Source organism: Perca fluviatilis, chromosome 5 (assembly GCF_010015445.1).
Source record: "Perca fluviatilis chromosome 5, GENO_Pfluv_1.0, whole genome shotgun sequence".
In the NCBI taxonomy this organism is placed as follows: domain Eukaryota; kingdom Metazoa; phylum Chordata; class Actinopteri; order Perciformes; family Percidae; genus Perca; species Perca fluviatilis.
This window is the reverse complement of record NC_053116.1, coordinates 6228225-6241867: the sequence shown is the minus strand read 5'-3', so window position 1 is coordinate 6241867 and position 13643 is coordinate 6228225. Positions and strand designations below refer to the sequence as shown.

The 13643-nt window shown below is 40.9% G+C and overlaps 1 protein-coding gene across 2 annotated transcripts in view; it reads right to left on the bottom strand.

Annotated features, from left to right (window-relative positions):
• Positions 1-7024: 7024 nt before the first annotated feature.
• Positions 7025-13643, bottom strand: part of oprl1 (opiate receptor-like 1) — a 170994-nt gene continuing 164375 nt past the window's right edge. For both annotated transcript variants that reach the window (XM_039800990.1, XM_039800991.1), the window contains one exon: positions 7025-12960. In XM_039800990.1, the coding sequence (XP_039656924.1) occupies positions 12416-12960 (545 nt within the window). In that variant the 3' untranslated portion in view covers positions 7025-12415. The remainder of the gene's footprint in view (positions 12961-13643) is intronic.

Below are 13643 nucleotides of genomic sequence, written 5' to 3'. Positions count from 1 at the left end.
GAGAGTTCACAGCACCCTGTGCATGTCAAAGGTCAAGATGTTACTATGGAAATTGTCTCTTTCCATCATATCAGCCTATATGTAATGGTCATGGCGACCCTCGGGGGAGAATTCCTGTGTGTGTGTGTGTGTGTGTGTGTGTGTGTGTGTGTGTGGAATTATAATGGGAGATGCGCAAGATATTTTATTAAAGATTTTGTGAGTGGGCTTCACATATAGGGCCCTATCTTGCACTCGGCGCAATTGCCTTTGTAAACCGACGCATGTATCATTCCTATTTTGCACCCGACGCACAGCGGACTTTTCCCTCCACAGACGCACGTCGGTAAATTAGGGAATGTATTTGCGCTCCTGGGGGCGGTTCAGCGAAAAGAGGAAGCGTGTTCCGGCGCAAACGTTACTTTGTGCTATTCTGCAGTTTCAGAAAACAATTCCGCCATTGACCAGGAAAAACCTGGTCTAAAGTCAGTGGCGCTAGTCTAAAGTCAGTACGCCGTTATTCAGATGCTATTTTAGGGGCGCATGCTTGGCCATAATGTAGCGTGTGCACAACGCGCATACACTTCTCTCATCTAAATGGATGCAGCAGTTCCCATTTTTGCAAACCATACATAATTACAAAGGACAATATTACTGAAAATGCGCTTCAGGTGTTTGGATAGGTCAGGAGGCACTTTACAGTACAGTCCTCAAAAAGTCGCAGCATTCTTTGTGGCTTGTTGTGTTTTACACAACATTTCCATGAATCATGGATGTATTGATGACATAAATGAGGAAATATTAGAGGACTTAAGGAGACGTGATGTTGAACTACGGCGGGATCTGGTCCGGGAGTAATGCGCCACTGAATGCGCGATGCGCTCCTGGTGGAGCGGGTGGACGGAGATGGAGTGGGGGGAGGAGGAAGGGGCACAACAGGAGCAGGTGGTGCGTTTGGAGGCCCACGCTCCATGGCTGCAGCAATCCTCTCCAGACTTGAGGAGATGCTCCCGAGAGGCCGCAGCAACATCGCCACTCGGCCAAGACGGGCATTTATTACTTTGCCGCATCTCGCATCGGCAGCTCCCGCTGGCGTGCGCCAGGCAAATCCGCCGTCATAATAGCAATTATTATATTATAATATTAATTATGTTATTAATATTAATATTAGGAACAAGCGCCCTGCTCTTAAAGGGAATGTGAGATGACGCTCTGATTGGTTTATTGCACGTTACGCCCAAACCACACCTAGCTACTTCAGACCAACCCATTTTAGATTTGCGTCGGGCGCAAGAGTCATTTATCCCGCCGGTAAAATAGCAACAGCGCCCAAGATCCGCCCACAAAGCTACTTGCGTTTTGCGTTTCATACTTGCGTTTCAGATCGTTAAAATAGGGCCCTTAATGTCATACAAGGAGTTTTAAAAGTTAGGGTTAAAATAGTGACAGAAAATTGAATGGAGAAAAACAAAACGTCCCCAGATGTGCTGGTAAGCATGAGTGTTTAGGTGAAAATCTTTCACCAAATGGCAAGTTAAGATAGTTTATTAAACATATATAAGCATATATATGGTCTATTTTCAGAAGAGTTACAATATTCATAAAGTTTATGCTCAACGCAGGCACTTTGGATGAAAGCGTCTGCCAAATGCACATGTACAGGTAGATGAAAGGGAGAGAGGGAGGTAAAAGAGGGCTAGAGAGAGCCAAGAGTGCACAGGAGGGGTTTGCCATTTCATAAAAGAATAAATAGAGGAGACAGAAGCTCTTAGACGTGGGAGAAGCGGCAGGTAATAACAATCAAGGGAAAGAAAAAGAATGGAAGAAGAAGAGGAGAGTAGACAAGAAAAGTTTGTGAGAGTTCATCTCCCTTCGAAACCTGAGGGCAGATTTCATTAGAGTGTATGTGGGGGGTGGAAAGAGGTCAGGTGAAAAAGGACAGTGGAAAGTGCCAAAGAACAGCTCATTAAATATTAAAAACCAAAAGGGTTCACCCTCTGGGGAGCATGAGAATACTCAGTTCATTATTACAGAAATCTGCCCATTTTGGTTTGACATTTCTGAAGTACAAATGGCAAATGTGGGGAGCACACATCAGGATGATCCAAAGTAAATGTCTTGGAAATGACCAATTATTGTCAAGAGAGTCTGTATCAGCTACGGTGCCGCCAGAAATTCCGCTGGATGTCCCTCATTTTTAACCTTCCTCTTTCTTTGTTTTGGCATTTTAACCTTGGGTGGATTTGTGAGGACTATGGTTAACTGCTCCTCAGATCTCTGCAGGGTAAATCCAGACAGCTAGCTAGACTATCTGTCTAATCAGAGTTTTCTGTTGCACGACTAAAACAACCTTTGAACGTGCACATGCTCCACCAAAACAAGTTCCTTCCTGAGGCTGTTTTGCAGAGGCACCGTCATTGTGTCCGGCGCTTAGCACCACCCAAGACAATTGTGATTGGTTGAAAGAAGTGCCAATAAACCAGAGCACGTTTTTCTCCCATCCCAGAATGCTGTGTGGACTAGCCAGACCCTCCTCCGCCGCAGCGCCGTGGAGGAAGGTCTGGAAATTTGAGACTATTGTCAGGGTAATGTAAAGGACCAATGTGTTTTAGGATGAAGACTTGAAAAAATGGTGCTGTGCAAAAGGACAGGGGCCACGTCACCATTACTATTTGTCCTCTGGGAAACCCAAATAAGTCTAATGTTGACCTGCTTATTATTACTCGTTAAGATATCTTGCTTTGGACCAAAGTGTTTCATTGATCGACAAAGCAAGCGACTGACAATGCCATTTTTTTAGACTACTAGTTCCAATCTAAAGGAGACACCCATCATCACACAAGAAGTCTGCAGTATCCTGTCTGCTGCAAATACAGGACAGATCTAAAGGCCGAAAACAGCTGAGCTTCAGTGCGGAAAGGTCAAAAACCTTTTTCCTCTCACAACAGCTTCAAAACCAATGACCAGGAACTCTGAAGAACTATTTGAAAAGGTCAAGTGGTTGTTTAAGGAAAACTCTCAGTTGATTTTTCACATTCTCCTTCTCTGTCGTCACTGTCATCGTTGTGAGACAGTTATTATTTTTTATTTTTATTGTTGGCAACATGTAAAAATGTCTATTGTTGTGTTTATTTCATTAGTAGTTGTGTGTGCCAGGTTAGCTATAGCCAATGGCAATACTACTGTTATAAATTGTATCATGGAACGACAGAAAGTGAAGGGGGGTTTGTCCCTGCAGGCAAATGGCTGTCCTGAGGCTTGCAGAGCTGTTTTATGCAGGTAATAATGTTGCCCGGGTGGAGGGCAATACTTTCAAGGCTTTTTCAGATTAAGTTCAAAGTAAATGCCACAGATTACCTAACCTCTAACGTGATTACCTGCAGTATTGCTTTACAAGATGTGCACTGATACATATCTCTGGCTAAATTTAGGTAGGTACAGTTTAAATCTATAGCAGAACATATTTCTGCATATTCTTTATCAGCAGGTTTTGCCCTCCAGAAAATTGGAATTTTGGATTATCTCTCCAAAGTATATTTATTAATCCACACTTACTATGGTAAGAATGCATCTGTGAATATAACTTCCATTGTGATAAAACACCACCTCTACTCATTATACTATAGGTGAGTTTTTCCTCGCCACTGTCGCACTGCTTGCTCTTGAGGGAATTACTGGAATTGTTGGAATTGTTGGGGCTTTGTAAATTATAGAGTGTGGTCTAGACCTATTCTATCTGTAAAGTGTCTCGAGATAACTTATGTTATGATTTGATACTATAAATAAAATTGAATTGAATTGAATTGAACCATAGATAACCATCCTTTCTGAGTCCTTCACGAACAAACATTATCACTCATGTTGCTGGTTTTGTATTTTTTTTGTGTGCTTTAATACTGTTCAATTGTGTTGTTGCTGCCTGTTATTTCTGTGTCCCTTTTATTGTAAAGTGGACTGAGACCATGTCTAATGGTGATTTTACACTTTAAAGAAATCCGATTGATTGATTGAACTACAATGAGACACAGGACACTAACGGGACACAAACCGTGGTCTCCTAGGTCAAAGTGCTTTGGACCATCCATCCACCACCCCCAACTTCCTCCCTACAGGTACTTTGTGGTTTTTTCTTCTGTAGGACTTTGCGATGAGCTTGTGCGTCGGTATCAAACGCCCCTGGGAATGAGAATGGGCTGCTTGAGTAGAACAGAGCCTTCGTTAATGTTCTTAGTAACACCTGGGGTTTACCTGCAGTACTAAGACAAGTATAGCTATTCAGGCTAACCAAGGAGTTTAGAGATGTTTTAAGCATTTCCTTTCCAATACATTTACATTGCTACGTTTTGGTTTAAAAACGAATATCTTTTGCTACATTTACATCTCTCATTCTCACTGCTCTGGCGTTTAAGAGCTCCTAAACCGGAGACATTTAAAAACACTTCTGTTGTGGTTTGGAATCTGCAGGGTTGTGTTGCAGTTTCAACGGCTGCAAACGGAGACCTTTGGCAACACCGCCACTGTTTCGCCGCCTGATTGGGTCTTATCGGTCATGACGTCTCGTTCTCTGAGATCTACCAGCAACGGGCAGAACACAGGCTGCCTTCTGTTTTTGCCCAGTATACGAGAATGTAAATGAGATGTGTGTTTTGGGCGTATTAGTTTAAACGGAGATTAGTTCTTCTACTGGACCAATAAAACACTTGTGTGCACGGAGATCGCTTTTGGCTCAAAACTCCACTTAGAAACCAAAACGTAGCGATGTAAATGTAGCCTTAGACATTAGCTATCTCAATTTGTGTCATACCTTTTTTATTCTACAATTTAATTTAATATAGATGAGTCAATCTGCTTATAAAATGATTTAATTTATTGGTTAAGGAGTTTGTTTCTTAAACCAAAAATTATGAGAAAAACTTATAGAAAAATATTGAGTGCATTGATTGTGAACCATACATTGGGATTTCGTATGGAATGAGCTGACTGATCCTGTGTGTCCCTTTCTGAATCCCCCTGACAATCAGTCAAAAAAACTAAACAGTGAGTCATGAATGGCCATCAATTGTTTATTCATTTAATATGCAGAGAAAAATATACAATTTAAATTTCAAGCTTCAGCAAAAAGTCTCTACGCAAATTGACAACAAGCCAGCTAGCATGGTAGTTCAGTCTGCCAGCTGCAGAACAGGAACAGGTAAGTTTATGCAGCTACAGCCAGAGTCATGGGATACAAACAGCTCTGTCACCTCACCCCAACACAACCAATATTCAAATCCCACATTGTGACAATATAGCATCAGTTACTATATATACTGATAATTACATTTTATCATATAGCTGATGCCGTGACCTAGTCCCAGCCCCAACAAGTGTGGAAACTACATTAAAGTTTTGTGATCATAGCCAAATTGTGTGGATTCGTGGTTGAAAGAAAAGGTGAGGAGAGGTTTAAAAAGTGGGGCCTTGAATGCAACAACAGCACAAATCTGTCTCATTGTTGAGCCCTAAGAACTGTTTCATTTCATAACTTAGGCAGTGAGCAAAATGCGATCCACAAGTAATACATAGATACATACCAAAACAGTCTCCCAGACAGCAAAAAAACCACTAATGCAGCACTCTTTTTCTTTTTTTTTGATAGCAATAATAGTATTTAACAACATCGACATTGTATGTTTTTTTCTTTCTAGATTTTCATTTGACATTCATATGGTCTGTAAAATGTAAACAGATGAAAGGAATCTCCCTGCGTTCAAATGCACGGAGGTAACAATATGTATCATTACGCTTGGCAAGAAATGATTTTTATTTATACACCGAGAATAACGAGAGAAAGAGGTCAGACGCTAAATGATGATCAGAACCATATTTTATACTTTTACAGTGTAATATTCAAACAGAAAGTTTAAATACAGAGCTAACAGACGGTATAATTATGCTCACTCTGCATTGTTAAACAATGGAGGATTTTGCCCTCTCGGAGTCCTCTTTTTGTAATTTTGTGCTACAAAAAAAACACCAAACAGTAATATAAAATATTGTAGCATCTTCAGTTTTAACAGTGACAGTTAAGCACAAAGAGCCTCACAGCTGCGTTATAGCACATCTTCATAAAGGTGAATCATGTTCGAAGCCAGTGTCCTTGATGCTTCGGTCATTTTTCCTACACAAAGTCTGCTAGGTTGTACAAAAGAAGACCAGTATTCATAAATCTATCTCAGAACAGATCCGACAGACTTGATCACAAAGGATACCAGGGGGTATGATAAAAATGTAGAACTTTGAGAATGCATGAAACTTTACATGGTAAAGACAAGGGACCTGTCTCTTTCAACAATCTAAAGATTCACTCCCAGCCCACAGCTGATAATTTGCAACTGAATTCACTTCACGTTTTAATTTCAAGACTTCAACAGTGAGCTGAAAGAAAAACCCTAAGGATTTGCACATCGGACGCTTTGGAAGTGATAATGTGTGGTGAATCTCGATGTGAGAAAATAATGCACAATTTGGAGGCAAAGCCATGTCCATTATTTTCTATGTCAGAACACCTTGGAGTGTATTATCGTGCTTGCGGCTTGGTAACCTAAAACAAAATAAAAAGGAGCTGTGGTAAAGTGTTTCATTTTCTTTCAAGCTATTTTTTGTGATCAGTTTTACCCATGGATAGATTGGTTTCCCTAGAGCAGGGATCTTCAACAGAGGGTCCGAGACCCCTAGGGTGTCCTCAGAGTCACTGCAGGGAGGCCTCCAAATTATTGTTAATCTTTGAAAGTAAAAAAAAAAAAATTTAAATGTCTTAACATGAATCCAACATATTATTAGCTAATATAAATCCCAACTGATGATAGGCTTACTGGCCTATAGGCAAGGTAGTCACTAAGGTAGGCATCCACAGATACAGTTCATCCTAAGGATTCACTGTGCCACATGTATGTGTAACTTATAAAATCATGCCGACAATTATTATTTTAATAGCTTAGTATTCTATGCACTAAAAAGGTATATAAAGGCCTTAGGCCGCCCTACACTTTATTGAATGCCCAGTTTAATATGCAACTTAATTTTATACAATATATTTAGTAGAGGGTCCCTGCTCCATCTCTCTTTCAGTTAAGGGGTCCTTGGTTTCAAAAATGTTGAAGACCCCTGCCCTAGAAAGAGTCCATCAGTAATCTAGCTCACAGCACCAGTACCGTTGCTATGGTTACCTATAGTTTAATACACCTTGAGCACTAATTTAGAACAATGGTTAAACTGTTGACTGGAACTCCTTTCTAGGTTTCAATATTTACAATATGTCGGCCAATCTGGCCATCCAAGTTTTCTTAATGGCCATAGTACAGGGAGTTTATGTTTAAACTACTTAAACTACGTGCTATAGATTCAAATAAAAGAATAAAAATTATTTTGTCTTTTTCTATTGCCTATTTTAGATTTTTGATGATGAAAAATCACGATGACAGCTTGCAGTTTTATTATACAAAGTTTAAGTCCACGTCACTAAAATGCCAACGGGGTTAATGACATTTGATTTATCTCAGATTTTTTAGACGTAGGGCGCTTTCACACCAATAATTTGGTAGACTCAGTGCGATTCAGAGCTGAAGTTGCATTTTTCATGTGGTTCCGTTAGCATTCACACCGCACTTTGTCAAACGCACCAAACACTGTACAAACGTCACACGGTCGAAACGGTCGCTTGTTTATTGAACAGAATATCCAAAACTCGCCGACACTTCTGGTCTCAGAAATAATGGAGCAACACCAGATTTATTACGTCTTGGGTTTTCTGGTTCTGCTTCTGTGTTTCTAATATTTTAGAAGAAGACGAACAATGAGCAGCTGAAAAGACAGCAAGTGGTGATGAGAGAGAGAGAGATGATGATGTGTTGTCACACAGATGACGAGCAATGTATGGTTAAAATAGGTTATGGATTTGAAAGTTACCGTCTCTTAACTCATGTATACGTCCTTAAATTGTGTGCAAGGTTGTAATTACAGGCTAGAAAAAGCACTGTTTTTTGGATAACTTCCTGTATTTGGGTCGGATCGCGTTGTCACCTAAAGTGAACCAAACTCGAGATCACTTGGAAGTGAACCGAGACCCCCGTTTTCAAGCGGACCAGAGTTCTTTTGTTTGGTCTGCACCAGAGTTGGAATGAGCTTTCACACCGCCCTAAACCACCTGGCCACTCGACGAAACGCTCCAGAGTTCGGTTAAAATGGACCAAACTGCTCAGCAGCAACCTAAGAAAATACAATCTCAAAATTGTATTATTCTCTGGCCTGACGGATCCTGTCCTCAGAAGCTTTATGAATACGGTCTGGACTAGTATAAACTAACAGCGAAGCACCAGTAAAAACTAGAACACATTTTATCCAGCCAGAGAGCAAACATCAGTTAACAGACTTGATATTTAAGGCAATGTAAGTTCATAGAATTGTTCCTCTCAAACAAAAGAAGACCAAATTAGGATTTACAATATATGTGCTGCAAAGAGTAACTGCAGCAAAGAAATTGGTTTGTACAGACATAAGTTAAAAAAATACAATTGACAGCAAACCACAACCCTTCGTGACAGCAAATGGTGTCACTTGCTATCCTGAAATCCATCCTGTCAATGAAAAACATAAGCGAAAAAACACAGATGTTTTAAATTCAAGGTAACCCAATCAAAAATTACCAAATTATATGAAGAGACACAAATATAAAAGTAAAGGGGACACCAACCTCAAAACAGAATCCACATGTTAACTCTTAAAGCCTGGACAGCTTAACTGTTAAGTGCCTCTCTGCAACTATCAGACCATAGGAAACAGGAAAGTGTTAAACTGTGTAATTTTAAAAATGGGAAATCCAATCAAATTGTCATTGGGTTTAATTTCTCACTGCAAACACCATCATGAAACAAATAACAAAATTGAAAACTACCTGTATTTCAATTTGTTTTTTTTAATCTACATGTAAAAGTGAAAAAGACTGATTATTTTGCTAATTGTAATGAGCAGTGTCAGAAATATCTGTAAATAGATTTTAGATAATAATGTGTCCATTGTTTGGCCTAACATGGTTTTTGCAAACATTTAGGCAAGACCTGTTCGTTTTCTTGGTTATCACAATAGCGTAAATATAAAAACTGTGAAACTTTGAAAAAGCATTATTAACATTTTTTTACATTTAGACTTGTTATGTGAGAGACACATTTCCAGTTAAGAACCAAAATAAAACATATTGTATTTTATTTATATTTTTGTCAAGTAACTGTTGCAGAAGATCTCCATAAGTTGGAATACTGTATATAGTCTAATGCTGTCAGTATAATTTCCAAAACTGTACAGTACCTGCTGTGGTTTCTGTTTCAGGATTGATTTCCACTTTAAGACACTAAGAAGAGAGAGAGCCCCTTTGTCCCTTGGAGTGGAGTCAGCACACTGTGACCCCGTCCTCCTGCTTTGCCACTGTGGTGCTGGGAGTCTAAATGACTCCCTAATAGCAAACCCTACCCAACCCCACCCAATGTCAATGTCCCCACCTCAAGATATCTCAAACCCAGAGTTCAACAACCAACATTCCCAATCCCTACCTAGACCCCAAACCCCATCAGTTGCACGTCTGATTCCCCAAACCTGACAGCAGCTACTGAAAAACAGCCCACCCAGATGTGTCATTTTCAAAACATCTGTGATTATATCGCTTCTGCTATGTTCACTTTGCTTTTATTCAAAATGCCTAATTACCATGGCAGGTATCACAGGAAATTGAACCGCAAGCTGCAAGTATAATTTTAAACAGTTTATTTCAGGTGGTATTGTCCTCCCACATAAATATCTAATGTTAGACCTGTTCTTTCCAGAATGGGTCAAATTTAGCGGCTTGAGTGAAACAGTTAATGTCCTTCCTTTTAACCTGCAACTGTACACCTGTATCATTTACTAGAAGGTGTTACACTAATCACATCCCTAAAATGCATCGCCTTTGGTGATAATTGCAATGTTACCATCAAAACAAACAGAGCTTCGGTTGTTGACCAGTTACCAACTGAGATCATTACGGCTGTGTAATAATATATTGTTGGAAATTAGAAGTATGCACACCTAAAACTGAGTCCCGGAAACAAACTTTGGTTTCTTTATGCTAGTAAACTTCAGCCTACATCACCACTTATGAATGCATCAATACTCATGTATAGTGTTTACAGTGTGGCGGGCCAGAGGTAATGCTAAAAAGTGTGACAAAGCTTTGCAAAAGACAGTGATGGTACAGAAAAATGCAATCACTGCAGGGAAGTTATTTTACACAAAGAGAAAGGTGATATTGTTCTTCAACAGGTACAAGAGTGTAGGTTTTTCATTTTTCATTCAGTCATAATGCTCCAGAATCAGCTAATGATACAGTACAAAGTTCCAGAAATGACAAAATATATTTCATGAGTTCTGATAAAGTACACTTTATGGAAGCCAAAACGTGATCTTTAAACATATTTTGGTTTCTGTTTGTATTCAAATGAAATGCAAATAATCAAAACTTGTATTGAATAAGGGCAATAATGAATTAGCACAATCAGAACAGATCAAGTCTAATGACTAATAACTGTAACAATGTTGGCTCAACTGGCCAACCGTGTGACTCTGCTTTCAGGTTTGGGGTAGTGTGTATTTCCTTAGATACATTTTTAAAGTTAATGTCCTGAAAATCTCCACAAGATATGTCTGGTTCAATGGTAGAATCACAGATGTGTTGTAAATACCATCCGGTAAGAAGGTTTCAAAAAATTCTGATTGTTTTTCAATCTTTAGTCCAATTAAGAAGAACAAATTCATTATCACTAATCACTTTGTCATTGTCATGTTTTTTAAGTGCTTGAAACTTTTATTGTGACAGCTTTTACAAATGCATAATTTTTGCCCATAATGTTATGCCAAGATTATGTTTATTGAAACCCTTTCAAGTCCTAGCTGCAAATTTGATATGGGTACATCTACCCTTGGATACAGGCTAATTGAGATTTCATGTGTGGACCCCCCACAGACAGGCACTGTCATTCATCTTGTGTCCTAAAACACAGCAAGAAGAAGATGGATTAATACCCAGGCTGGGCTTGTCCCAAACACGGATTCTCTTGTTGAGTTTTTGCTGTTCTCCCAGGTCTTACCAGCTTCCCCCCCACCCCAAACTCTTAATTTACAACACCTCAGTTGGTCATAGAAAGTTTTCAAAAATCACAACTCTAAGAAACTTGTTGGACAGGGTTTCTCAGGTTATTTTGCTTCAGAACACATGACAAATGTTGCTCCTATGAGAAATAACATTCATGTGACCCGTTCTGGGTCCATAGACACAGTTTAAGGAATATTGTTAAGGAGTAGCGTGTTGCACATTGTTCTTTTTCTCTATGCCAGCTATTGTTTGCAGGTATTACATCCAACTTCCTGTCTACAGGCTGAAATATCACATTATACTTTGTGTACCCATGTAAGTCCTTATAAGCAGCATATTACAATTAGGTAGACCCATTTTAAGAGAAACCATCACAATAAAGACCCCATACTAGGATCACTGTGGGACACACTCACGACATAGTTCTTTAGTCTGAAACATCAACTGATAAAGATACAATAAACTGTAGTGAATGTGTTTATTCTCTATTTCACACTTCCAGAAAGCTTTACTCTTCCTTGGCAGGTCTTCAGTCCATGGTCCTTACCGCCAGACAGCCACGATCCGTGCTTCCAATGTTGTTTATATTCTTTCTACAAGCACCAAAGTAGTACATGGTGATTTTGGTATCTGCACTCTTTTATTATTTAGTATTATTCCTACTGTTTATATGCTCTCTCTAAATGTCTAGCCCCAACCCCTGCCTTCTCATACCCAAGTAGAGTCAGACATCTTTCTAGAGATGCAGCAACTGGGTACCAGCCTCAGTTGGCAGATGCCATTTCTGTTAGTGAGGCTGTTGTTTTTGGAGCTGCAATAAGTTTCAAATAATGCTGTCACCTCACCACGTAACGATAGTCTTACATTCCAAAACAACTTACCGTCTCAGCGGAATTCGAGCCATAGACATTCTAAAATCCAGGACCCATAATGGTTTGAGCTACTCCCATATCTGGCACCATCCCCTACCAAGATGTCCACCACCCTTTCCACCCAATCTTTCAACCTATCCCATTTCCCTTTTACCCATGAACTGTAAGCAACCTATAGGTCCTATGTTTGTCATACCCATCCATATTCTTAAATTCTTTTCCTTTCAACTCCATCCTCCTCATCTCCCTCCCCCCCACCCCAGGCCAGTCTTCTAGTTGGGGGGCGGGGGGGCTCGTGCCGCTAGAGAGCTGTAATCTGAGTCAATTCTGTGTTGGAGTTGCCTGTCCCCTGGTTCTCTCTCCTCTGTTGGGGGTCTACCCCTACCAAGGGGAGCTCCACGCCTAGTCATGCTGGATTAGGGGTCCCTCCTCCATGACCCCCACCATCAGCCTTGCAGCTGTAAGCCGCTGCCACCTCCCTAGCGATGCTCCTCATCCTGCCCGACTGCTGAGTGTCGAGGTGGAATGGCGACGGGTTGCAGAACTCGCGGAAGCATCGTTTGAAATTCTCATCCAGGAAGGCGTAGAGCACAGGATTCAAGCTGCTGTTGACATAGCCCAGCGCGATGCAGAAGTGCATCAGGACCACCGTGAAAAAGCTGCTCATGTTGAAGCCAAGTGACTGAGCCAGGACCATGATCTGGATGGGGGTCCAACAGACGACAAATGCTGCCACCACCACCAGGACCATCCTGGTGATGCGCCGCAGGTTGCGGTCTTTTTCCTTCGAGCCAGAGAGGATGCGGACGTTGCGCAGGCGCTTGACCATCAGGCTGTAGCAGATGCTGATGATCGCCACGGGGATGAGGAAGGAGAAGAGGAAAACACCGGTGCCAAAGACAGGATCCCAGTTATCCTTTGGCTCAGGTAAAACCACGATGCATTCCACGCCTAGATGCATTGCAGGAGAGGAAGAGAAGAAGAGATAAAAGAAAAATGACATATGGTCAGAGTGCAATTTGCTGAGGGGGGATGCTTGGGATTTTCCCCTTTCTGGTCTATATATCCTTGCCTCTACTGAGTTATTTTTATACACACTGAAACATGAACACATAGTGCCATAGAATGATCAAATCTGAGCGGCAGTTGTTTAGCCGCCAATAGGTGACTGCAAGCCAGCTACTGGCACCACGAGATGATGGTCCTTTCAGGTGTCATGATGGTTGAGCTTAGCCAGAAAAAGTGACCATTATGCGGTGATTACAGTTAAGTTTAGGCACCAAAATGACTGGTGGTCAATGAATGGTTATGTTAAGAAAAAGATCGTGATCAAAACACTCCCGAGGAACGAACGAGCGTTGCCTGGGTGAAAATAGGGTAGTGAAGGAGTTCAAAGACCTTGGGGTCTTGTTCGCGAGTGAGGGGACAATGGAGCGGGAGATTGGTTGGAGAATTGGCACAGCGGGGGCGGTATTACATTCAATTTATCACACCGTTGTGACGAAAAGAGAGCTGAGCCAAAAGGCAAAGCTCTCGATCTACCGGTCAGTTTTCGTTCCTACCCTCACCTATGGTCATGAAGGCTGGGTCATGACCGAAAGAACGAGATCCAGGGTACAAGCGACTGAAATGGG